The following is a 27,239-nucleotide window of genomic DNA, read 5'->3' as shown; positions in this document are numbered from 1 at the left end:
GACAGTAAAACCATAATAGTGATGGGAGATATTTACAGTATTTACAGTGTTCAAATGAAATCACAAGTAAGTGATGAAGCCCCAGTGAAGCAGAAATTCTTGAACTTCCTATAAAAAAGCCTAATTTTTTTCATGTGCTCAGTCATCTAGAAAGTTGATTCTGTTTATCTGGACGTCGCGTTCTCAGTGGGAGAAAATGTTTGGTCAGTCATCAAAGTGGCTTCTTCACTACGTCCAGGTGAACAGAATCAGCTTTCTGGGTATCTTCTCGTCACTAGTCTCTACGTGTCCTGAAGCAAAGGTCTTTTGTATGCTGCTTACTTTCTTGTAGCAAGGCCTTGAAACCAATCAGGGAAGTTTCCATTGTGCTGGACGAGCGGCGCCTGTGTCTCAGTAAACCATCGAAGCACCAGCTCCTTCAGGCCCCCTCCTTCCTGTGGTTCCATATTCAGCTCAACACCCGACCTCTTCTCCATCCACATCCATATGTGAGCTGCTGACAGAGCACAGGTGATACAGTGTGCATACTCTCTGCTCTGACGTAATACTTCTAAAGGAAGCAGAGGTGCCTCATTTGACTACTTCTGTCTCTCATCTGAATCGGGGTATTGTTGCAGTTTATCTAGTTCATCTGCCACCAGCTTTTCTGCCTCACATTGCACAGGCACTTTCATTTTACTATCTGTGTTCCTTGTTCCAGATTGAACTTTAACAGCTTGGCCCAAAGTAAATATTTCATTTGGTTTGTACCTTGGATTAACAGATCTATACAAAAACACATATAGCTTTAGATGACCTTCCCCCCCATGTTCCTTTTCATGTTTCTAAGCACACCCAGTCTCACTCTCTCCCACTGAGCCTATATAAAACTACTAATGTCACAACTTAAAGCACATTATGTGCACTGCATGCAAAGGATAGAAGTCCAAAGTTACATTGTTCATGTGCTATGGTCAACAATAATAAAACTTTAAAGACTATTAGCGAAAAGCAAATGCAGCAAAGGGGGAAAATAAGAGAATCGGTCAAAAAAAAACCATACAAGAGGATCTTACTGGACATAGGAATACAAGACCAACTGGAAAGCCTGACTATTAAGATTTCACAAGCATTTTTGCAAGGGGGAGCTTAATAACTAGAGTTAGACTCTAATTGACTGAGCAGACTGAAGAGTGAAAGACTAATAAAAACAAAAAGTAACACTGATAACAGGGATTACTAAATAAAACAGGAAAAGAAAACAACATACCTACCCAACGCCTCCTGCTTACCTCTGTTCTCTTTACCTGTAACAGACTTTTACTTTGTAAAATCTATATACGCTACTGCTTATTGAAAACAGAACAGAAATATGAGATTAAAAATAGCAAGTACTGAAACTGCAGGAAGAGAGAATTCAAAATCTGGGTAGAACAATTATATCCCACAACTGATGCTGTAATTTCCTAACATTTATTATTTATTACCAGTCTACCAACCCACCACATGTCACCCTGGCCCCAGCAGGTTATAGGTGACGTGGTGAATGTTGAAGGTAAGGATGTAGCTACAGCTTAATGAACAGTTCTTACTTTAACGACACCATCTACAGTAACCATAACTACAGTTTGCTTTGTGCCTTCACATAATATTTACACATATTTTTCTCCTTTCCTTTGAAACTGCTTGATACCTCTTGTTCTATTATTACCTGCATTTCATTGTAAGGAGGAAGATTACACGCGTTATAGAGAAGTCTCTTGAGTAACACTTGAAGTGTTATCAAATCTTGCTAAAACAGTCCACTCATAAACGTGAAACAGGACCACTGTGTATTTGTTTTCATATGTCACATGTGTGATTCAACAAATTCGACGTTAGCGTCTCCGTTTTTACTGCTTCACCATTTTAATCATGTTAATCTTACCAAACACAAACACATCGTTCAGATCCTGTAACTGTTTCTCTGAATACACGTTTTATCGATATATAACGACGACATTTGTTTCCAACTATACGAATTTTGTGAGACTTTTCTGCCCGACTTCGTGATCTGTGCAGAGCGCTGCAGCCACAGACACGGGGACACGGACACGGGGACACGGACACGGGGACAGGGCATGACGAGGAGGAAGTCCACGAGCACAGAGTTACGTATGTTTTAAACACGCGGACACATTTTCTACACATTATCGTTGTGTAGCGTCTGTCTGGCACGACACGCTGCAGTTCCTGTGATCTGTTTTTCCAGATGACATCGGAAACTGGTTATTTTCGGGGACAGGCTTACTTCAAAATCTTTTCCCTTTATTATTTGTAGATGGTTTTTTAAAATTGGGCCATGTTGTTTACGTAAAGCACTTTTTACGTGTTATTTAATTATCATTTCAGGACAGACAGAAATAACATCAAACTGGGGACTGCGGCAGTAATGGATCTATTCAAGCAACAGAAAGTGGAAGATTTCTATGAAATTGGTGAAGAGCTTGGCAGGTACAGACGCGCACGGCTTTTGCATCTGCTTTAAATGTAGTTTAATGAGTAACAGCGGCTAGTTTAATGTAAATCAGAATGCAGATAGTGAGACGGATGGATTGAGAACAACAGCATATTAACTACAAACTCAACCACCAACCAGAACACCAACTACTTCAACGTGTATTCCTGTGTTCATTTAACTGCTCATCACTGGTAATCCTGGTGTAGGAAATATAAGGCATGTTTGCAGAGTAGACACCTACACAAAATACACTGGGATCTTTTTCAAACTTGACTTACATTTACTCTTCCACAGAGTTATTTCTGAGCTCTAACGGTATGGAAATGACACTGGGTCATTAACTGCACCAGTGAAAAGTCTTTTATTTGTCTTTGGCTGCACACAGCTTCCTTTTTAGCTGATGATTGCTGACACACACTCTCTAAATATCAGGTGGTTTCTAAAAGCGATCCGCTCTATTTCTGAGAGAAGTGAGAAACAAAGTTGCATGTTTGGCTTTGCTTTTGTTGCTGTGTGTTGTGTGAGAGAGACAAATGTCATGCACATCAAACTGCTTTTTAAAGGACTTGTTTATATTTAGCAGAGGTTATATTTGCTCTTAGCCTGGCTGCAGGAAGTGGAGTGTCAGCTTACAAACCATTGAAGTGAACCAGGAAAAAATAGATGCATCTGCATGGTCATATAAGTGAATTTGAATGTTAAATACTGTACATGACCTGTGGTGTAACTGTGCAGTTTGTTGTTGTTGTTGTTTGTGTTGTCATTTTCAATATAGATAAGGAAATTTGTGGGGTGCATTCTAGTTAGTAAAGTGTCAAACAGTCAAACTAATAACTAAATTACTCATTGGTCTATTTTAAAATAACTCTAATTTTCCACAGTCAATAAAACGACCTACAAATGTTGTAGTTTGCTTAAACTTTGCAGTGCGCCAGACTTTGCCAAATATTTATGACAGTTATGTGCAGTCAATAGGACTGCACCCTTGTTTCCATCTAACCTGCAGATATGTTCATGGTTCTGTGTGGTAGTTAGGAAGTGATTTTTTCAATGATCTTCATTTGATTGTGTGATTTCCTCTCTGTGTTTGAGTGGGCAGTTTGCCATTGTGAAGCAATGTCGAGAGAAAACTACAGGTTTGGAATTTGCTGCTAAGTTTATCAAAAAGCGGCAGAGCATGGCCAGCTCTCGTGGAGTCCGGCGAGACGAAATAGAGCGAGAGGTAAACATCCTCCAGCAGATTCAGCACCCCAACATCGTCATGCTGCACGACGTCTATGAGAACCGCACTGATGTGGTGCTTATCCTGGAGCTGTGAGTAGCTGATTATAACTACTATAATTACTCAAAGATTATTGAGTAATCCCAATTAGCTTCTCTAAAATACAGTACAGTGGAAAATCTTCATGTATATTCTATATTTTGCCAGGCAGATGGGAAATGGGTGCACAAATCATTGAAATGTGCAAATATGCATGAAAATACAGGCATGCATAATATAGCAAACTCTGAGTTGGTGGTAACAAGTGTGAAAGTCAATATGTGAAATGAGTTTTCATGAACAGAATAGGAAGGTCATTTCAACACTATTTATTGGATATTGGCTTTGGTTTGTTCTGTCCTCTGTCAAGATCATCCCGCAGTGCTTCAGTAATGTTAAGGTACCGTGTCTGCAGAGCCCATTTCTTATGAGGCTGCAGAAGGATCAACTGAAGGATCATAAGACAGTTTTTTGCTGGATTTTTCTGAAGGACGTAACTTTCAGATACGGCTCGTCTGCTGTATATAGTTTTTTAAGCCCAATATTTCTTCTTTTCTGCTCTACTTGTCCAATTTTCTCAAAGTGTTGTGAAAAAGCATTTGACACCTTCTTGATTTCTTTTTATCGTGTCTGCTAAAGTTCCATGTTTTAGATCAATATTAGACAAGGATAACTGGAGTCAATGTAAAACAGTTTCTAAATTGTGTTTTCATTTATTAATGGAAAATAACTACCATTACCTAAGTACCTACCTAAAACTTGGTTGATTGTATTAATTTTGTCCCACTCTTGGGAACATGCAAGTCCAGACTTTAACTAACATCCACAAACGGACAATCAGACGTTCTCCTTCAGGATTTTTTGGTATAGAGTAGAATTCATGGCTCCATTACTGATAACAGGTTGTCTGGATCCTGAAGCATCGAAGCAGCCCCGGTACATCACACTACCACCACCACGTTTGCTGATACCCTTATATGACTTGCTGTTTTAGTTTTATGTGAGATGTAACAGGATGCAAACCTTACAAAAAGTAAAACATCTGTCTTTTTAGTCCATAGAACATGTTCCTCCTAAGTTTTTAGGGTCATCAAGATGTTTCTTGGCAAATGAGATGAGCCTTTGTGCTCTTTTTTGTCAGTAATGGTTTTCACCTTGGAAATCTACCTTTTTTCCCCATTTCTTGTTACTGAATCATGAACACTGATCATAGGTGAGGCGAGTAAGTCCTGCTGTTCTTTAGATGTGGTTGTGATGTTGAAACATGTCCTTATAATATATGTTGCCTAGAGGGGACTACTGAAATTAAATTGGTACTGTATAAGTGAAAGCAAGGCTATCAAAATAAAACAGGAAGTAACACACACTGAGACCCAGACTAAAACACGTGAACTTGATAAAGGGGCTGGAGAAAGACAGGGAGACATGACTGACTGGGAAGAAAAAAGGATGAAACACAGAGAGACTATTGACAGGAAGAGAAACTCAGGGACCAGAACTGGAGACATTAACTAGCCATGGCAGGGAAACCAGGAACCTGCAGAGACAGGACATGGAGAAACCAGACAGACACAGGGACATGACCGGGGAGAAAAAAGGCTACAAAACATGGAGAAAAAAAAATCTTTAAAAAGAAATCATTTGCTATATGAAGCTATACACCATATTATATATTTTAGATATTAAGTATATACACTAGATTGCCAAAAGTATTCACTCACCCATCCATGTAATTGAATTCAGGTGTTTCTGTCACTTCCGAGGCCACAGATGCACAGAATCAAGCACCTCAGAATGCAGACTGCTTCTATAGAGAACAAGTCGCTCTCAGGAGCTCAGTGAGTTCCAGCGTCCGACTGTGATAGCATTGCTCTTGCCCAGTCATAACATTTTCTGGCTACCAAATATTCACAATTTTAAATGTGTGGGAAAAGTTTGGAGATGGTCCTTTCTGTTCTAATATGACCTGACAGAAGAGCGGCGACTGCAAGACAGGCCTACTCGTCCAGCATCAGTGGACGGATAGGCCTGCTCACTGAATGTGTGAAAGGTTGTCGGACAGTATGTTCCTGAAGCTATTCAGTGGGAAATGAAGGAGAAACGTATAAAAAGAGATAAACCGGCATTTTTTACAGTGATTTTTTAACCCTTTCAGAGTCTCTGGTGGTGAGCTGTTTGATTTCCTGGCCCAGAAGGAGTCTCTGAGTGAGGAGGAGGCTACTCAGTTCATCAAGCAAATCCTTGAGGGGGTGAACTACCTTCACGCCAGAAAGATAGCCCACTTTGATCTTAAGGTTTGTCCAAACAAGATATATCACAGTCTCTTTTTTCACCACAGATAAGATGTTTGTGGTGGTGGGGTGTGGTTTGAGACTCAGCTGCCAGGGAGCAGCGGTGCAGTGGGTTCAGGGGGCAGTGCCAGGGGAGGCTTTCTGGCACAGTTGTCAAGGGTAATCGTATTAGATGTCTCCTATATGTAGTGATCCAAACCACCCAATAACCGCCAAAGGCCTCTATACTACTTGTACAAGCTTTCAGACCCAGAGCTCTTACAGGAACGAGCCCAAAATAAACAGGACAAAGGGATCAATATCAGCCAGGCGCTGTGTGACTCTTCTATTACTCCCATTTTCAGCATTTTGGCTAACTCCCTCTGAACAATTTGCCTTTTATGTTCAGGAACCCTGTAGGGCCGTGAACGCACCGTCACGCCAGGCTGCGTTTCAAAACGATGCTCAATGAGAGACGTTCTGCCAGGCAGGGGGGGGAACACGTCCGCAAAGCGCTGTTGCCCGCTCTCTGGGCGTGTCAGATGGTCATCACAATGGAGGGAGGTGGGAATGATGGACTTTTGCTCTCAGGTCCAACACGTACTGAATCTCATTCTTTGCAGGGCTCGGACCTACGGAGCCCCGCAGGGGACATGGGAGAAAAAAAAAATTAGGGAGAAAAAAAAAATTAGGGAGAAAAAAAATTAAGGCGGACTTTTGCGAGATCTCGCAAAACAAACTCGGGATCTCGCAAAAGTTGAATTCCAACAATGGCGGCAGCTACTTAGTTGTAATATTACTCTTTCTGGGTCACAAAATACACTTTTAAGATATTTTGAGGTGTGAATGTAGTTGTGTAAACGTCAGATACCTGCTCTGTTTACAAGACATCACATATTTGCAAAAGTGCTCCGACGTTTTTGGAGATCTGACACCCACTAGCTCGAAGCTAACGGGAGGTCGAGACCTACTACAGCCGGGAGGAACACCGCTTTCCCGGCACATCGTGCCTCGACCTCCCGGTCGGCTTCGAGCTGGCGGCCTCCGAAGAATGCGGCTAAAACTTTTGCGAGATCTCGAGTTTGTTTTGCGAGATCTCGCAAAAGTCCGTATTAATTTTTTTTTTCTCCCTAATTTTTTTTTCTCCCATGTCCCCTGCGGGGCTCCGTACGGACCTTCCTCCCAGCTTTCTTTAATCAGGTCGAGCACCCCATGTGGCTTCTGGCGGAACAGCAGCTCAAAGGGAGAAAATCCTGTGGAGGCCTGGTGGACCTCGGCAACTGCAAATAACTGAGGGTCTAACCAGCGATCCCAATTGCATTCATCTTCGTGAATGAACTTACAAATCATGGACTTCAAAGTCTTATTCAGCCACTCCATCAGCCCGTCAGTCTGAGGGTGGTAGACGCTGATCCGAACAGATTTAATGCCCAACAATTTGGACAGTTCCCGCAGTGTGCGAGACATGAATGACGTGCCCTGCTCAGTCAATATTTTTTTCAGGATACTGACTCGGGAGATGACCTGAAACAGTGCCTGTGCCCCACGCTTTGTAGAGATGTCACGCAGTGGCACTGCTTCCGGGTATCCCATTGCATAATCCACCAGAACTAATACAAAGCGATAGCCACGTGCACTCTGGTGAAATGGCCCGATGAGAACCATGCCAATGCGCTCAAACAGAACCTCCACTAGTGGGAGTGGGCGCAAAGGCGCTTTTTGAATGGCTGGCTGGTTAACAAGCTGGCATTCTGGGCAGGATGCGCACCAGCGGTGAACATCCACCCAGATGCCCGACCAATAAAACCAGGCCATTATTTGCTCCAGAGTTTTGTCACATCCCATATGCCCTGCCATGGGGTTATAATGAGCCGCCTGGAAAATCATTTCCCAGCGGCCTTGTGGCACCAACAACTGGCTGTGTGTCTCCTCCGTGCGAGTGTCACGACTCACTCAATATAACCTGTCTTTTAATAACACGAACATGAAGTGCGGGTAGGTCCGCACGGCTTCAGGGTGCACCACGTGACCATCAATCTCAATCACTTGGTCAAAGGCTGAGCGCAGAGTGTCATCAAGAGAATGCTCCAGTGGGAAATCTCCTGTGGGGGTAATTTCCAGGTGGCGGGGGGTGGCGCGTCCTCCCTTGCTTTTGCGGCCAGGTGATCCTCCACCAGTGTGACCGCCACGTCCACGTCCACTTAGCTGTCTCGCCGGCAGCGGATGATCCTCCCCAGTCAGCCTGCAGGTGCGGAACCGCCGGCGATGATCTTCTTGGGTGAGGCCCATCTGCTCAAACACGGCCTGGCTCATGTCAGCGACGCAGCTCTGTGAGGTCGGTAGTAGGCTCAGGGCTGCCGTTTGCAACTCCTCCGACAGTATTGGAATCAGGGGGTCTACTGTGCTTGTGGCCACTGGCACGCCTCCGCTGTTGCATGGAATGCCTCCAAAAAAACCTGAGGATCATCACCGTCCCCCATCCTTTGCATCACTACTGACAGAGGCAGGGGCCTCGACGGTGCAGGAGCCCCAACTAGCTGCTCAAGGACCCTGGTCTGCTGGTCTGAGTGCTCCTGCAGCTTAATCAGACGCTCCCGCTGGGCCACCGCCTGATCTTGACACATCGTTGCCAATTCAACCAGCATCTGTGCCAACAACTGTGCAGGCTGGGTAGGTAGCGCATCGTGCGGGTCAGACATCCCACTCCTGGGTTTCGGTACCACTTGTAAAAGTACACGACGCACACGATGATCGTGCTCACTATAATTGCGTTTTATTGAAAGTTGTGAAGTCAGGGAACACAGTCGTTCCAGTCCAGCTCTCTCCGTCCCCGCTCAACTTTGCCTTCACTATATAGAGAAACAGAAAGAGACACTGTCATCAGTCAGTCACCACCACCTGTGGCTCACCTGCCTCCCGGTACCACCCCCTTGAGCTCACTGCACCACTCCTCCCCTGCAGCTGAGCCAGGGACAACACCTCCGAAACATATGTCATTGCTGTAGATCCTAGTGGTCTGGATCAATGTTCGCTCCTGGCATAGAGCTTGAAGTTATCCATGTGGTTAACATTAGCTCCATTCTGCAGTCTGTATCCATTGCCATTTTTGCTAACGATCTGGCTGAGGGGTTTAGGCCTATGCAGAACAGCCAGGGAGATACTGCATCTCCTTGGTCAATCCCACACTTGATGGCGACTTGTGAGAGTTGACTTCTAGTGTGTTGCATTGGGTTCATGATGAAGGCTCTTAGGGTTCTGTTGAATTACAGGCTTTCTTGTTGTCAATCCAGGTGTTTCACTGGTTTGTCAGTTTGGTCTTATAGTCTCAAGTCTTCCAGTAGTTAATGTTGTACCCATTCCTTCCTGCTCATGTATTGATCAATGTGCCATCTTAGCTGCTGTGATAACTGACAGGAGCTTCCATGTTGTGCTGAGGCAGGTTATTAGCCAGTAGTTTCATGGATCGAGTCTCTTCTGAGGGGTCATGATGAACAAAGCCAACTTACAAAAACAGTTGCCTCAAGGTGTTTTATATTGTAAGGTAAATAATACAAAGAAAACGGAAAAACCCCAACAATCATATGACCCCTTATGAGCAAGCGCTTTGGCGACAGTGAGAAGGAAAAACTCCATTTTAACAGGAAGAAACCTCCGGCAGAACCAGGCTCAGGGAGGGGCGGGGCCATCTGCCGCAACCAGTTGGGGTGAGGGGATCAAGACAGGGCAAAGTGTGGATGAGAACCATTGCATTTAAAAATAATTAAATGCAAAGTGGAACCACGCAACGTGGTGTATAAACAGATAATGAGTGAAAAAGTATGTTTGAAGAAGAAACACTCAATGCATCATGGGAATCCCCAGCAGTCTAGACCTATTGCATCATAGCTAAGGGAGGGATTCAGAAAGGTCACATGGTCCAGCGTTAATTATATGCTGTACCAAAAAGGAAAGTGTTAAGCCTAATCTTAAATGTGGAATGGGTGTCTGTCTCCCAAATCCAAACTGGAAGCTGGTTCCACAGTTGAGGGGCCCGAAAGCTGAAGGCTCTGCCTCCCATTCTACTTTTAACTAGTCTAGAATCCAAAAGTAGGCCCAGAGTCTGAGAGCAAATTGCTCTAATGGGGTGACTAGATCATTAAGATAAGATGAGGCCTGATTTTTTGTATGTGGAAAATGACTCCAAGATTCCTCAGTATTGCTGGAAGCTGAAGTAATGCCATCCAGATGCCATATTTCTTAGATATTTAGTGCAACAACCTCAGTTTTATCTGAATTTAGAAGCAGAAAATTCGAGGTCATTCAGGACGTTGTGTCTTTAAGACATTCCTGCAGTTACAAAGCTGCTTTTGTATTTCTAAACAGAATCTAACAATCTAAGTCAACAAAACAATCAATTTTTTAAACTCTGTATCTTATCTTATCTTAAAACTGTATTGGTGATGCAGCGTTTCAGACACGTACCTGGTGCTCTCCTGGAAGAAGCATCGCTCCGTACGGTTTGAACTAGGATGGGTGTGGGATAAGTTAGAGACCAAAGTAAAGAAAACAGAGAACAACTGAAGAAGTGAAAAGAATAAAGAGTGTGAAACAGTTAACACATTTCTTTGCTTCAAACATCAGTATGTGTTATTTCAAACACTGTAAAAGAAAAAAAGAATAAGACCAGGTGTGTCCAAAATGATTGACTGGTCTTCATATGTAGCAACACATCTGAATGTGCTAAGTGAAAAAACCAAAACATTGTAACAACATTTTTCTGACATTTAGAAACAATCACTTATCTGACAATGTATCCCATGTACTAATCAATAAAATGATTTATTTCACTCGTAGTTGAAAACTTGTTCGTAGACCAAAATGCCACTGAGCATATAGTAAATAAAGTAAATTCATGAATTAAGCTGTGGGTCCATTTTTCACTGCTTTCCACAAATGATTTTTCCCTTTTTTAATTTTTCTTCCCTTTTTGTATCAAAAAATCAACTCACATGTTTTAGAACCTCCTAATGTGAAGTGTTCAAAGTTGCTTAGTACATGTTCTTGTCTTCTGCAGCCTGAAAACATAATGCTTTTGGATAAGAACACACCCTTGCCAAGAATAAAACTGATTGATTTTGGTCTTGCCCATAAGATTGAAGCTGGAGTTGAGTTCAAGAACATCTTTGGAACTCCTGAGTTTGTAGGTAAGATTATTATTTATAAACTGGGGTAGCAAAGAGCTCATATTCCTTCACTGTTGGTAAATGGACTGGTTCTTATATAGTGCTTTTCTGCTCTACCTGGGGACTCCTATTGCTTTGTACAACACCTCATTCACACCAGAACTTTTTTCTTTTTCGATTAGTAGATGTCCGAGCTCTATCTCCGGAGCTACAGTCACCCAATCTTTTTCATTCCATTTTTAAAATCTTTACATCACTTGCCAATCTGTCTAAGATTTAATTTTTGAAGTCTTCTCAGGAAATTAAACTGATTCTGATTCTGACCTCTCAGCTGTTATGAAGTCAATAACTACATCCCAAAACTCTGGAAAAGGCAGCCTGAAGATTTAGGGGATGTCGATCTAGCCACTTAATCACAACTCTCAGCTTTGCTTAAACGATCAGAAAATAATCTGGACAAAGACGAAGGTAAACAAAAATAATCAAAAAATATCCACAAAATAATAGAAATAAGAAAAGCTAGAAAGAAAAGCATTGTTTACTGCCAGCAGTTCTACAATGCAATGGACATTTTAAAGGAGTTTGGTCCCAGTTATCCAGTTAGCAATCTGGTTTTGAACTGTCATGTCTTTAAAAATAGAAACGCATTAAAGGGTTTGCAATATTAGATCTAAATACAAGGAAATGTTTACCTTTCTGTTTTATGTGCATATTTATTTATTTTTGTATTGGTTGCCTGTAAAGCTCCAGAGATTGTCAACTATGAGCCCCTTGGATTGGAAGCAGACATGTGGAGCATTGGTGTCATCACTTACATCCTGCAAGTTAACCTCGCCCAATATTAATGTGGCATCTCCTACAATATCATATACATAGTAATGCAGCAGTATAATAAACTGCACTTTTTTATTGTTTTATTCCAGGCTGAGTGGTGCCTCTCCTTTCCTGGGGGACACAAAACAGGACACACTGGGGAACATTTCAGCCATAAATTATGAGTTTGATGAAGAGTTCTTCTGTCACACCAGTAAGCTGGCCAAGAACTTCATCAGCCAGCTACTCGAGAAGGATAAGAAGTAAGAGCTCAGGGATAGCTTAGTGAAGGATACTTGTGCCACAGCAGGAGAGTAAAACGCACATTAATTCTGGAGAGCTCATTATAGTCACATCACCACTTTTACATAATGAAAGTTAGCAAGATTTTTTTTTGTCTCACAGGAAAAGATTAACAATTCAAGATGCCCTCAATCACCCATGGATCAAGGTAATGCTTCTGTTGAAGCCATCTCAGTTCGCAGAGCAATGCATGGCTATCAGAGAGCTTTATAGAGAAATGATGCCTCAGAAACCACTTAGGGCTCTTCGCTTTTTAAAAACTTCACTGGTATAAATTCAGAAATTTACAGAGAAACAGGAGACTCGAGCATGAAAAACTGAAATCTCTCATTTAGGAAAATATTCAGACTTAACGTAGAGTTGCTCTGAAATGACCTGATCAAGGAGACTTTACGCAATTCACACTGCACATTAGGACAAAAACTGAATCGTGAAGTCCAAGAGCTCTTTGTAGATAAAACAAAACATTGTGACTACGTCCACACCAGCCCGGATAAATTTGAAAACTGCGTTTTCTTCTGAAAACTATCCACACTAGCGTTTTCAGTTGTTTTCACAGAGTTGTGCATCCACTAGTGATGTGTCAGTCACGAACAAAATGGCTCTTAGAGCCGGATCTTTGACGTGAACGACGCTTTGCGCTGAGCAGAGGGGGGAGGGGCGGTAGTTACACTGGCAGTAGCACAGGAACAGAGCGAATCAACCACGAATGTGGTTGTTGATCAATGGTCATGAGAATTTGCATAATTAAGATTAAGGAACTGACCTCCCAGCCCATTGTTCCCTCACTGGGCTGGTTTCAGTCATTGTGCAAATGTCCTGTTTATAAGATTGAAACCTGCAGTCAGCTGAGACTGAAGACGTCACCTGGATGAGTGACGAAACGTTTCTCCCACAAAACGCTGCGTCCAGATGAACAGAATCAACTTTTGGAGATAAGAGATTCTCAGAAACTAAAGAAATCATAAAACCCAAAATCAACAACAAAATTCCTTCCCCAAAACGCCGGGTCCAAACCCCAGGGATCCTAACAAGGATTCACAAGCAGCCACGGAAATCCTGAACAGGGACGAGGAAAACCAAGTCACTGTCCAACAGGAACGGTTATTGAAAGTTTCCATGAAAAGCTATTAATTTTTGTTTTATCTACTTAGTGTCCTCTCTCTGGGAATAATTAGGTAACAGGATTCATCCGTCCACGAAACTGTCAGTTCTCCAGTTATTTTTAAGCCTCTGAAATTTTTAAAGAAATATTTTTATTGTAAAGAATCAAAATTACCCCCCCCCCCCCAAAAAAAACAAAAACAAACTGTAATTGTCCCACATTTGCAGACCTAATTGTTTGTTCCCAGTCCTTTCAGCGCCTGCTGCAGTTATCTCCTGCAGTTTTCTTAAAAACCTGAGCATGCTATCCTTTCTTTTCACATTTTTATTATGCTATCTCTCAAACTTTTGATGTTGACTTAATGTTTAATTCTTTGAATAAAAAACATGTTGACAGTGTTTTTGAAAGGTTCTTTATAAATAAAGTCACTACTATTTATAATAATAATAACTTGGATTTGTAGAGCACCTTTCAAGAATCCCAAGATTCTTCTTTAAAACAGTTAATCTCTCTCTGTGTTTGAAATTGTTTAGTCCAATGAGAACAAGGAAGAGAATAAAGCCAGGGGGCCAAAGAAAAGTGAGCGGCGCCAGTTGAAGACCAAGCGCCTGAGGGAGTACACTATCAAGTCCCACTCAAGCATGCCACCCAACAACACCTACGTGAACTTTGAGCGCTTTGCCCAGGTTGTGGAGGACATTGACCAGATGGAGAGCTCGTTCATTAGCCTGGCCGCAGCCCACGACTCTCTGCAGGAAAATATAGACGCCATGGTCTCTATTTATAATGAAAAGGAAGCCTGCTACAAGGAGGAGAATGAAGCCATGCGTCACGAGCTCTCGCAAATCCGCTACGAGTTCCGTAAGGTGGAGGCCTTGAAGAGGAGCCTGCAGGATGACATCCAAGCCTTCAGCTGCAGCCTCGGTGCCATCAGCAACCGCTTCCAGGAGAGACAGAGCCGGTTTGATGCCCTGGCCCTGGAACTAAGCAACGAGGTGAAGTGGGTGCAGGATGTCATGGGGTCATTTCATACAGATGAAGGTAGAAGATACCCCAACTGCAGCTTCTCCTCAGCTTTCAACAACGTGAATGAAACTCTGAAAGAGCTTTTAAACCGTTCCTGTGAAGGAGAACTGCTCTCTGGGATCAACTTGGACTTTAGTGAAACTGGACAACAAAAATGATTTAAAATACTAAATCACATAGAAAACATTTAAAAGCAGCTAGCAGGAGTGTGCTGCAGCATGCCCAAATATTTGTTACACAAAGCTATACACTGTTTGTTTTATACGTAAATAACAGATTGCATACTTCCATACTGAAACTTTTTTTCATATGAACAAAATCTTCTGTTCTAAAATACTATTAAATGTTAAGCAAAGACTTCGCTGTAACAATCAACATTCATTTATTGTGTTCTATGTTGGAGAGATTTTAAAAAAAAAAGCCTTTTCTACTTATTTCTCATTAAGTCTAAAAGAAAGATTTACTAATTTGCTATTCTGCATTAATACACTGCCTGGCCAAAAAAAGTCACCACCAAATTAAAAGGTCACACACTCTAATATTTTGTTGGTCGCCCTTCAGCTTTGGCGCATTCACTGTGGCATTGTTTAGTAAGCTTCTGCAATGTCAGAGGATTTATTTCCATCCAGTGTTGCATTCATTCACCAAGATCTTGAATTGATGATGGTGGAGTCTGACCACTGTGCAAAATGTCTGTGAAGGTTCTCAGTCGTCCAGGTCATCGTAGTCAAAGGAGCTTGCAAAGAAAAGCGTCTGGACTTCTTTAAGTTGCTTGAAGACGTTTCACCTCTCATCCGAGAAGCTTCTTCAGTTCTAAGGTCAAATGGTGGAGAGTCCCAGATATAAACCTAGTGGGAGTGACCCCCCACAGAGGGACAAAAGGACCCCCTGATGATCCTCTAATCGCCTGAGCCAAGGTGGGAAACTGGGTGTGGGTCCCAATCAGCCAGAGTTTCGGGTGTGTTCATTGTGAAACCTGGCCCCACCTTATCATGCGAATTCCTGAGGTCAGATGGCCCAGGATGTGAGTGGGCGTTAAGGCGTCTGGGAAGGATCTCAAAACTGGATTATAGATGGCAGAGAGTTGGTGTCGTAAGCCCCGCCTCTGTTCAAAGATGGTCGCTCACAGTGGACATAGATGCTTCTTTCACTCCTCTTTCAAACCATCTGTCCTCTCTGTCGAAAATGTGAACATTGGCATCCTCGAAAGAGTGACCTTTGACCTTTAGATGCAGATGGACTGCTGAGTCTTGTCCTGTGGAGGTGGCTCTTCTGTGTTGTGCCATGCGCTTGTGAAGTGGCTGTTTGGTCTCTCCAATGTAGAGGTCTGGGACTGGGACTATCTGGGACTCTCCACCATTTGACCTTAGAACTGAAGAAGCTTCTCGGATGAGAGATGAAACGTCTTCAAGTAACTTAAAGAAGTCCAGACACTTTTCTTTGCAAGCTCCTTTGACCACTGTGCAAAGCCTTCTCCAGCACACCCCAAAGATCCTCAATGGGGTTAAAGTCTGGACTCTGTGGTGGCCAGTCCATGTGTGAAAATGATGTCTCATGCTCCCAGAACCACTAATTCATCATTTAAGCCCGATGAATCCTGGCACTGTCATCTTGGAATAGGCCCATGCATCAGGGGAGAAAAAACCCATTCATGGAATAACCTGGTCATTCAGTATAGTCGGGTAGATTCAAAGATTCAAAGGCGTTTCTCTGTGCAATGAAATCCTTTCTTTGCTGTCCACCCACAGATGCCGATTAATATATACAATAGAAACAGAACGTATAAAATACAAATAGTACAAATAAATAAATGAAGACAGGAAAGGAGACAAAATATGGAGGTGTGAAACAGAGATGTGTGCAAAGAGCTATAGCTTAATATGCAGGATGACCTGATGTGCACACTTCAGAAGTGTGCACAGTCCGTGTTGGGGGTGTGTGGGGTCTTTGAGGATGGAGGCAGCTCTCCTCTGGACTCTGTGATGGTAGCTGCTCTGCAGAGAGGGCAGCGGAGTCCTGATGATCTTCTCCGCAGTTGTTATCACTCTCTGCAGGCGTTTGCGGTCCATAGCAGCTGGTCAGCTGACCTCATTCTTGGAGCACATGCTGTTGCTGAACCTAGACCTGACCAACTGCAGCAACCCCAGATCATAGCACTGCCCCCACAGGCTTGTACAGTAGGCACTAGGCATGATGGGTGCATCACTTCATCTGCCTCTCTTCCTACCCTGATGCACCCATCACTCTGGAACAGGGTAAATCTGGACTCATCAGACCACATGACCTTCTTCCAGTGCTCCAGAGTCCAATCTTTATGCTCCCTAGTAAACTGAAGCCTTCCCCCCGGTTTGCTTCACTGATTAGTGGTTTTCTTACGGCTAAACAGCTGTTCAGTCCCACTCCTTCATATTGTGTGTGTGGAAATGCTCTTACTTTCACTATTAAACATAGCCCTGAGTCCTACTGTTGTTTTTCTTCAATTTGATTTCACCAAACATTTAAGTGATTGCCGATCATGATCATTCAGGATTTTGTTCTGGCCACATTTCTTCCTCCAAGACGATGAGTCCCCACTATCCTTCCACTTTTTAATAATGCATTGGACAGTTCTTAACCTTAGACGTTTTCTCTGCTTGATGGATCCCAATGATTTGACCCTTCTCAAACACACTAACATCTTTTCCAGGACCACGTGATGTGTCTCGCGACATGGTTGTTTATGAAATGAGAAGCAACTCATTTCACCAGCTGGGGTTAAATAACTTGTTGCCAGCTGAAAGGTAATTGCCAATGCAGTAATTGACCAACAGGTGGCGACTTTTATTTGGCCAGGCAGTGTATAATGTTCAGGGTCATTTTTAAACGCATCGGGTCCCTCGAAATGCTCTTTGTTTCCATAAAGGTCCCAAAGAGATCTGTTCCCAAATTAGTACAGAATGTCAGTACTTGATCTGTCTTAAAATGTGATGTGATGTCTGAGAGCAGCTCTCTGTGCAGTCTGATCTCTCTCCATGCTGACCAACACTACGTGGTCGGATCAAAAGCAGCATGTATTCCTATATTCTGACAGTAATCATCTGCAGTGAGAAGCACACATATTAGCAGTGTGCTAATAAAATAAAAAATGAAAAGTTATAATAGCTCATTTTTCCAAAGTTACTTTGAATTTACTCATTTTGTGAGACAAAATTTATATTTCTCTTTCATTCAGCTTGCAGCTTTTATTCCACGCACAGTCCACATTATGATTTGAAAGCTTTTTTACCATCCTTTAACTCTGGTATCACTTTTAGAAGAGATTTTGTTGTTAATTATGTTGTTTTACAGAGAAACACGAATGTAATGCAACGAGTATACTCAACACATTACTTTTTTTTAATCCTATAGGATAAGGAAATTCTCCTGGGAGTGATTAACCCTTGTATGGTGTTCGGGTCTGTGAGACCCGTGTTCAGTTTTTTTCAAAAGAAAAATTAAACAATTAATTATTTTTTCACGTGTAAATGTGTTGTGTCTTTCCACTCACTCCACTTGATTATAACTGATTTATTTATAACATTTTATATAAAAGAAAAACGAGAAGCACATTAATTCATAAATGTGATCTAACAAAGGTAAAGGGAAAAAATTAACCATGTTTGCTGTTCATATGTCTTGTAATTGGGATGAAGTAAACATCTGTTGAGTAATTTAACATAAAATTGTTTGATAGTGTTAATTTGGAAAGCCAAAACTCTAGCGGGTCCACCAGACCCATGAACACTGGCTGAGTAACAAAAATACGAACACCACACAAGGGTTAAGTAACACACTCCAAATACTCCAGACTGAAAAAGTCATTTGGATGAGTCACATCTTCTATGACAGATGTGTGAAAAGCAGAAAGCAACAGAGACTAAACTGACAAATCCAAAACTGGGAAGAAACTAGAAACATGAGATGTGGTAAAGGCAATACATCAGAGATGGGCAACTCGAGGCCTCAAGGGCCGGTGTCCTGCGGGTTTTAGATCTCACCCTGGGTCAACACACCTGAATCAAATGATTAGTTCATTACCAGGCCTCTGGAGAACTACAAGATATGTTGAGGAGGTAATTTAGCCATTTGAATCAGCTGTGTTAGATCAAGGACATCTAAAACCTGCTGGACGCTGGCCCTTGCGGCCTGGAGTTGCCCACACCTGCAGTAGATGATACGCAGACAATCAGGCAGCAAACAGAGGAAGACAAAGGGCTTAAATACACAGAGGGATAACGAGGGAATGAGACACAGGACGAGAGGAAACAGGCAGAGAGACATGGACTGACACTGGAACAATGAGAAGCACAGATATGAACACATAACTAGATCAGATGTGACACAAGGAACACAGAGGAAGCACAGTGACGGAAACCAAGAGACCAAATACTATAAATATCAATGAAATCAAAGACTACTAACTCAAAATCCCAAAACGTTGGGTCAAAGACCCAGGACCGTGACAGGCGAAACGCTCCTGCCACTGAAAACGCTACGTCCAGATGAGCAGAATCACCTTTTTGGATTTCCTCACCTGGATCGTTGAGTTTTTGACTTTTAAGAAAAGTACGTTTTGTATAATATGTGTAGTACATTAACTTTTTTGAGTAATGAGCCAACACTGCTCACAACAAAGAGTGGTAATAGCGCCAACATGTACAAACATCTGCACAAACAGCATGCAGTTCATTTGCAGGACTGTAGTGTCTTTGAAATGCTGCTTTGTGACGGTGGTGAGTCTCAAACTGGAGACAGTGAGACATAAGTCATAATAATGGAATTGCATAATTCTGAAGTATCATCATTGTATAAGTATAAAATGATAAAATTCCACTCTTGCATGTGTTGGTGGGTTGTTTTTTTTTGCAGAGGTGGGAGTTACCACAGGTGCCCCCCCTTGGGCTTCACACACCTGTGAGTGATTGCACACCTCTCTCTGTTAACCTTGTCAGAAGCCCCTACTTAAGAAAGTGGCTGAACTTCAGTCTTTGTTGGATTATTGAACTACTACAGTCAGTGTTCAACACCACGTTTCTCCACTATAGTTGTCTTATTTTACCTTATCCCTTTAACCCCTAACCTCATTTACGCTTTAAACCAGGGTTTGACAAGAATGCTGCAGGACACCAGCCCTTGAGGCCTGGAGTTGCCCTAACCCGTCACTGGCGACGGTTTAGCGTTTAAAGGTTTATCCTGTTGAGAAAAGCTAACCTTTGTCTTCTTGTGTGCACATTCCTGTGGCAAGATTCCTCCGTGGTTAGCGGTGAGTTAATCAGTGTTTCTGGATCTGAATTGTTGTTTTAGTCCAAGTTGAAAATAAATTCATGTAATTTTATAGACGAGTCCTGCGACTGACTCCTGTTTGCTGAGCGGACTAAGGGCCTAGAAGCCAGTACATGGCAGTGGACCCAAGCGCAAATACCAAACAGAAGACATCAATGGAATATATGAGTTTTATTGCAAACACAAGAATAACAATGACGAGGGGGCGAAGGATGGGACGTGAGCACGAGGCAGAGAATCACTGACATGAGGCTCTGCAACAGAGGGATAGTGTAGTTAGATATGGGGATGATGAGCGAGAACCAGAAAGAGAGACTTGATGGCTTACTAGCAGGTGGAGGTTGTTAAGCATAGAGGGGAGGCAGCTGAGGGAGCGTCCGACAGGTGAGTGACAAAATGCGATTCCAACTTTAAGTTCCAGACGATCCAGAGAAGACAGCAGACAGGAGGAGCAGGTGAAGGAGGTAATTAATTGCGTGCCAAGGGTGAGTCTGTGGAGAAGTTTGGAAAATCTTGCCAAGAAAACCAGTGTTCAGGTAATTGACTGCAGGTAAGCAAAGTGAAGACTGGACGAGGAGAACAGGAGGTAGCTGACAGACTAGCAAAGAACTGATGGCAGCTCTGGTCTTTAAGTACAGGCTCACTGGAGCCATCGATGGAGGGCAGACCCAGGCAAGCACCAGCAAACAGGAAAAACCTGAGCCTGTATGACGCACACTCTAGATGCAAGAAGCCCAGCTAAACGGACATAAGATAAGATAAGTCTTTATTGATCCCACAACGGGGAAATCTTTGCGTCACCTCAGCTCAGGTACAGATATATGAAGGAAATACAAAAATACAAATAAGTACAATCAATGAAAAAAAGTAAGATAATACACTATATACAATGGTAGCATACACAGTATGTGATTATGGATATAGTTGGAAATATGGAAGACATAAACTATATAGCTTGGAAGGTCCATTATGCATGAAGTGGTGACCGTGGATGTTCAGTGTCCAGTGACTCATGACATCATGATTGAGGAGTTATAAAGTCTAACTGCTGTTGGGATGAATGATCTGCGAAAGCGCTCCTTCCTGCAGCAAGGGTGTTTCAGTCTCTGACTAAAGGAGCTGCTCAGCCCACTCACAGACTCATGCAGTGGGTGATGTGGGTTGTTCATGATGGATGTCAGCTTTACTAACATCCTCCCCTCACCAACCACCTCCACAGACTCCAGGGGACATCCCAGCACGGAGCTAGACCTCCGCACCAGTTTGTCAATCCTGCTCCTGTCCCTGTCCGTGCAGCCACTCCCCGAGCAGGCCACTGCATAGAAAAGGGCAGACGCTACCACAGTGTCATAGAATAACAGAGTCCTGCAGACTCCGAAGGACCTCAGTCTCCTCAGCAGGTGGAGTCGACTCTGGCCCTTCTTATACAGGACGTCTGTATTTGTAGTCCAGTCCAGTTTATTGTTGAGGTGAACACCCAGGTACTTATAAGAGTCCACTATCTCAATGTCTTTCCCTTGGATGTTCACCGGTGTTGTAGGGGGTGACTTCCTCCTGAGGTCTATGATCATCTCCTTTGTCTTGCCAGCGTTGATTTGGAGTACGTTGGTCTCACACCAGCCAACAAAGTCACTGATGACCCCCCTGTATTCCTGATCATTCCCGTCTGATACGCATCCAATGATGGCTGTATCGTCTGAGAACTTCTGTAGATGGCAATCGTCCGAATTATAACAGAAGTCTGAAGTGTAAAGGCTGAACAGGAAAGGTGAGAGAACCGTACCCTGTGGTGCCCCCGTGCTGCAGATTACCACCTCGGACACACAGTCATGGAGCCTCACATACTGTGGTCTGTTGGTAAGGTAGTCGATGGTCCATGCAGGCAGCTGTTTGCCTTCTCCGGCTCCCTCCAGCTTCCCTCTCAGTAGTGCGGGTTGGATGGTGTTGAAAGCACTGGAGAAGTCAAAAAACATGATCCTCACAGTGCTCCCCGTCTGCTCTAAGTGAGAGAGGGATCGGTGTACCAGGTAGATGACAGCGTCATCCACCCCAATTCCAGAACGGTAGGCGAACTGCAGGGGGTCCAACACTGAGCCCACCAGTGGCCGAAGGTGGTGCAGGATGAGCCTTTCCATGGTCTTCATCAGATGAGAAGTCAAGGCAACAGGCCTGAAGGCCTGAATAAAGTTTCTCTCTCTCCCCCTGTCCCCCATATCCAGCATGTAAACAAAAAATAGAGCAAAAACACCTTTAAGCCATTTATTGTAGACATGCTCTGGATGGGAGCAGTGTTTTTGAGGTAGATTATCTGAGTTTGTGTTGAAGCTTAGTTCTATTTTGTGTGCCATTTTGGCCTCGGCACAGCATGACAATTTAACAATTTGCTGAATAATATATACAACAGTGGTTTTTAAAGAAACGTTGTTTCTGTGGCTGCTTGGGGAAGTAAATGCCTGCCCCGAGTTTTATACCAGCCCCTGGATGGAAAACAGCCTCCTGCTAATGTAAGAAAGGCTTCCGAAAAGGGAGAAACAGCTCTTAATTTATGCCCTAGTTTAGGTTGTATGTATACCTTTTCTTGTCAATACTGTACTTGTGATTTATTTATTTATTTTGCATTTACGAAAAATAATTTGTTTAAAAATATTATTTTAATATGGCAACAAAATGGTTGGTTTTGTTTTTAAACAGATTTTTAAATGAGCAGTTCATTTTCAAAGACGATTTTCTTTTTTGAACATGAATCATTGTAATCCTACGGAGCCCCGCAGGGGACATGGGAGAAAAAAAAAAAAAAAAAAAAAAAAATTAAGACCGACTTTTGCGAGATCTCGCAAAACAAACTCGAGATCTCGCAAAACAAACTCGAGATCTCGCAAAACAAACTCGAGATCTCGCAAAAGTTTTAGGCGCATTCTTCGGAGGCCGCCAGCTCGAAGCCGACCGGGAGGTCGAGGCATGATGTGCCGGGAAAGCGGTGTTCCGTTCCTCCCGGCTGTAGTAGGTCTCGACCTCCCGTTAGCTTCGAGCTAGTGGGTGTCAGATCTCCAAAAACGTCGGAGCACTTTTGCAAATATGTGATGTCTTGTAAACAGAGCAGGTATCTGACGTTTACACAACTACATTCATGCCTCAAAATATCTCAAAAGTGTATTGTGTGACCCAGAAAGAGTAATATTACAACTAAGTAGCTGCTGCCATTGTTGGAATTCAACTTTTGCGAGATCTCGCAAAAGTCCGTCTTAATTTTTTTTTTCTCCCATGTCCCTTGAGGGGCTCCGTATAATTCATAAGACCAAAGTGTCCTAGCAAATTAATCGATGGAATCATTGACAGAATACAGAAAAAATTGAATACAGCTCTAATTTTATGGTAATTGTTTAACTGCAGTACATAGTTATTCTAAAAGCAGAGTCTAAATTTTGTTTCAATTTAAAGTCCATTGCAAATATGTGGTCTGGTTTCCTGTGTTCGCTGACGTCTTCCTTCTTCGTCAGGATTAAGTGTCATGATTCAGTCGCTCCCAGTGGATTCCTAGAAATTAAACTGTGCAACCCAGCTCACACAGACCAATATTATCACAAATTATACCTTGACTGTGATATTTAGAGTGCTGTTTATGATCACCTGGTGAATAATTTGAAATGTAATTTCAGAGCTGGGTTGTCATTCACTGTGCTTTCATTACCTTGAGCATCACTTTTCACGGTATATAAAGTCTTTGTCATTTCATCCAAATGATTATATAATGATATGATAAGCATATGACAGAGGTCGTGTAGAAGTGGCAAAATCATTGAAACTGGAAAAGAGTAAACCTCTTTTATTCTTAAATCCCTCACAAGTGAGTCTCCAATTATGAGGTTTTTCAGAGATGCTCGATGATGAAGGATGTGTTGAGTTACCTGAAGAAGGTCCCATTCCCTGAGATGAATGTGATGGACCTACTCACCTTCGGATGATTCGTAGAGCAGGTGGAAGAAGCCAGGAACCCGAGTTCACAGCTGAGTAATGGTGAGGAAGAGCATAGACGGTCTGTCGCAAGTGGAGGGAATGCCTGCTCATCCAAGATGTTGAAAACAAGCTTTGTGGCAAAGCTCCAAGTGAACACAGAGCATTTATGTACAGTGAAAAAGTGAAACGGGGTTAAATTAGGTTGGAACAGTTGGAAGGTCCAGTAAATTTGATAAAAGTACTGTAACACAGAGCAAACAGCAGGCAGGCAAAGTAAAAAATTAACTGCTGGAAAGATGAACATTATCAGGTAAAGAGCCTGATGTTTTTCTCAGCAGCTGACGGGAAGCAAATCAGAGCTAAACTTAGAGAGAATGTTGGACTTTCAAAGGGCAAAGACCACTTCAAGTAAATGCCCAGTTTTCTCTGCAAATATTTGATGTGGAAGTGGGTAACACCAAACTGTTAGGGTCTAGTCAGAGCCATTTCAAGGAAGCAACACTGCATGAAAAAAAATGTACATTTTCCATTATTTTCATCTGAAAAAGGGCTTGTTAAACTACTAGAAAAACAAATTGTTCAAGCCGAGGATCTAATGACATAACATTGTTGTCCAAATGTATTACATGTAACTGTCAAGGCGGACGGAACGGACTCAGGCACAAACGCAGGCTTTTCAGGGTCAAAGGTTTATTTACAGTCACCAATGTGCACGATATATATGAAGTGCAGGCAGGGGAATCCAGGGCTCCAAGGAAAGGTTGGGAGGGGAATCCACATACGCCATGTTCCTCAAACTCCACAATCATCTGCCGTTCGCTCACTCTCTTCTTCTCCAAAACCAAACAAAAAACAAGCTCCAGTGATCCAAATGAATTTCCCAACACACACACACACACACACGTCCCTGAACAGGGTCCCAAAACATAGTTCAGGAGGCCGGCCCGGAGGCTGACAATTCAGGAGTCTAGAACAGTTCATCTTCAGGGGCCACCCGTGCGGACGGCAACGGCGGCGACAAGTCCGGAGGCCGGCCGCGCGGAAGATAGCAGCGGCGTTCGGGAGGTCGCCCATAGTGGCGATGACGCCCAACAAGCAGCCTGGCAGATGACTGCCGATGTCGAGGCGGCAGTTTGGGACACAAAGGCTGCGTGACCCCCGCAGCACCAGGCAAGGCAGAGGCTGGACCAGGCGAGGACGAGGCCGGAGCTGCAGCTGCTGCTGCTGCAGGCGATGTGGATGCAGCTGCTGCTGCAGGCGATGTGGGTGAAGCAGGTGAAGAAGCAGGTTGCTGGACGGGCTCCTCAGGCCCTCCAGCTGACGAGGTAGGTTGCTGGACGGGCTCCTCGGGCCCTCCAGCGGAGACGGAGACGAGGACGAGCTGGCCGGGCTCTCCAGAACCCCCAGTGGAAACAGTCACTGAACCAGCGGGCACAGGGCCCCCTGGCACACACATGGCTGACTGCAGCTGCACGGAGCACTGACCCTGCTCAGGCAGCGACAGCCGGGTGCAGTCCTCAGCTCGGTTCTTAGCCTCCAGGGGTCCAGAGTGGGCTGAGGGCTGAAACTCAGCCTCTGGGGGGGCCCTGGAGTGCGTCACAGTCTCTGAACTGGCCAGCTTTTGAGGACTGATAACAAAATTGTGTGGTTTGTCTCTCTGCTTAGGATTAGAGGTCGTAGAACAGTTCTTTATGGGTTGAATAGACATAGCTTGCTGTACTGGAGGAGTAGGTGAAGATGATGGCTGAATAGGTGGCTGAGCTGAGGGCGACTGAGGAAAAGGTTGGAAAAATAATGGTGGTGAAGTTGGAGACTGAGCTGATGATAAGGCTGATGATTCCTCTACCAACTGAGCTATTGACTGGGCAATGGACTGTAACATAGTTTGTAATAAGTCTGGCTGTGACTGTAACTGGGCTATGGGTAGTGAGGCTGAATGTGACGGAGCTTCCGGCTGGGCAGCTGACGGAGCTTCCGGCTGGGCAGCTGACGGAGCTTCCGGCTGGGCAGCTGACGGAGCTTCCGGCTGGGCAGCTAACTCAAAAAAAAAAAAAAAAAAACACACACACAGCCCCGGTATAAACAGTCACAAGGTCTGGCGAAACAAAGAGTGCCTTTTCCACTCACCACAGCCGGCAACTCAGAAGTCTCGGGACCCGGCTGTGGCAATGGGCGTCGGCGGCGTGAACGTCGCTTCCTTCTCAGGGATAGCACCGACCGGCCGGGTAATTCCACATCCGGCGGGCCGGGCCGCAGATTCCCCGGCCGGCGGTGCAAAACATTCACCACCGGGCTGGGTCGGGAAGCGGTAGCAGCTGGAGGGTGAAGATGGAGTTCGTTCAGAATGAAGTCCTGTGCGAGCGGGTGAAGAGAGTCCAGTAGCCAGGGGTGAGGAGAGAGTAATTGCTGTAGCCTGGCTTCTATAACGCGGTGAAATTCCTCTCCCTCACGTTCGAGCCACAGGTTAACCAACCTTGAAACAGAGTCAATTAATTCCTCCCAAAACTCCTGGGAAGGTGCGGATGCTGCTGGGTCCATGTTTGGTCGGCTCGTACTGTCGCGGCTGGGGCAGCAGTCGTGTAGTGAAAAGGACCCAAAATGCAGGCAGCTGACTGATGAAGAGTGTGACGTTTATTTACAAGGTGGGATAGTGGCAAGCAAGCAGTGAGGCATGACAAATAACTGAAGAAACCTAAACTGGGAGAACTACATAACAAACCTAAGAGCATACAAAAGGGGTGCGGGGCAGAGAGCCACAGGAACGAAACACCATGGAACACAGAGAAATGCAGACGAGCCAACAACGAACACAGACCGACACCCACTAAATATACACACACAAGGTAATTGGGTAATCACACACAGGAGGGAAGAACAGCTGATCCTAATACACATGATGACTGGAGGACACAAGCTGAACACAATGACAACAGACAGAGACCTTCAGAATAAAACAGGAAATCTAGAACACGAACCGGACACAAGGGGGGAGGACACAGAATACCAAAATCAGAATAACTAGAACAGAGGAAAATAATCATAAAACACAAAACGCTGGGTCAACGACCCAGCACCATGACATAAACTTATACACAGTACATTAGCACAATAACTGAAACCAGCCCACTGAATGAACAGTGGGCTGTGAGGTCAGTTCCTTGATCATTAATATGCAAATTGTCATGACCATTGATCAATGGCCATGAGTACCATTCACAGAGAGTTGGGGAATTCAAATTCAAATTCAAATTCAAATTTTATTTGTCACGTACACAGTCATACACAGTACGATATGTAGTGAAATGCTTGGACAACTGCTCGTGACCTAAAGAAAACAAAAAAGGAAAAGGCTATGAATAAGATAGGAAATAAATATGAAAAATTAAAAAGGGTAAATTTAACTATGAAGGAATAAAATATAAATTAAGGTTAAAAATGAAATAACTGTACAACACAAATTAGAATGAAGGGTAAATTTAACTGGGAAAGAATAAGATAAAATATATAAATTAAAGTTGAAAATAAAATAACTGTACAACAAAATACACAATATAGAACTATATAA

At 43.5% G+C, this 27,239-nt stretch overlaps 2 protein-coding genes across 5 annotated transcripts in view; one reads left to right on the top strand and one right to left on the bottom strand.

Annotated features, from left to right (window-relative positions):
• sh2d7 (SH2 domain containing 7) overlaps positions 1-24,023 on the bottom strand; it is a 36,283-nt gene extending 12,260 nt beyond the window's left edge. The window contains exons 1-2 of the mRNA XM_080884953.1: positions 23,673-24,023; positions 322-496 (exon numbers count right to left, since the gene is read on the bottom strand). Coding sequence (XP_080741079.1) covers positions 322-482 — 161 coding nt within the window. The 5' untranslated portion in view covers positions 483-496; positions 23,673-24,023. The remainder of the gene's footprint in view (positions 1-321; positions 497-23,672) is intronic.
• On the top strand, positions 2,019-18,062 carry dapk2a (death-associated protein kinase 2a). Of its 4 annotated transcripts, none has more exons than XM_080884198.1 (9): positions 2,019-2,133; positions 2,371-2,472; positions 3,572-3,793; positions 5,896-6,034; positions 11,064-11,193; positions 11,917-11,992; positions 12,096-12,248; positions 12,391-12,436; positions 13,927-18,061. In XM_080884198.1, the coding sequence occupies exons 2-9, from the start codon at positions 2,411-2,413 to the stop codon at positions 14,575-14,577; spliced, it is 1,479 nt and encodes a 492-aa protein (XP_080740324.1). In that variant the 5' UTR covers positions 2,019-2,133; positions 2,371-2,410; the 3' UTR covers positions 14,578-18,061. The 4 variants fall into 4 exon arrangements, with proteins under 4 accessions (XP_080740324.1, XP_080740327.1, XP_080740326.1 ...); XM_080884201.1 differs by having other exon boundaries at positions 2,117-2,133; positions 3,579-3,793; positions 13,927-18,062; XM_080884199.1 differs by lacking the exon at positions 2,019-2,133 and adding an exon at positions 2,146-2,246.
• Positions 24,024-27,239: the final 3,216 nt, after the last annotated feature.

This window comes from Rhamphochromis sp. 'chilingali', assembly GCF_963969265.1.
Source record: "Rhamphochromis sp. 'chilingali' genome assembly, chromosome: 6".
Classification (NCBI taxonomy): domain Eukaryota; kingdom Metazoa; phylum Chordata; class Actinopteri; order Cichliformes; family Cichlidae; genus Rhamphochromis; species Rhamphochromis sp. 'chilingali'.
Note: the sequence above shows the minus strand (reverse complement) of the source record. Positions and strands in the feature narration are given on the sequence as shown.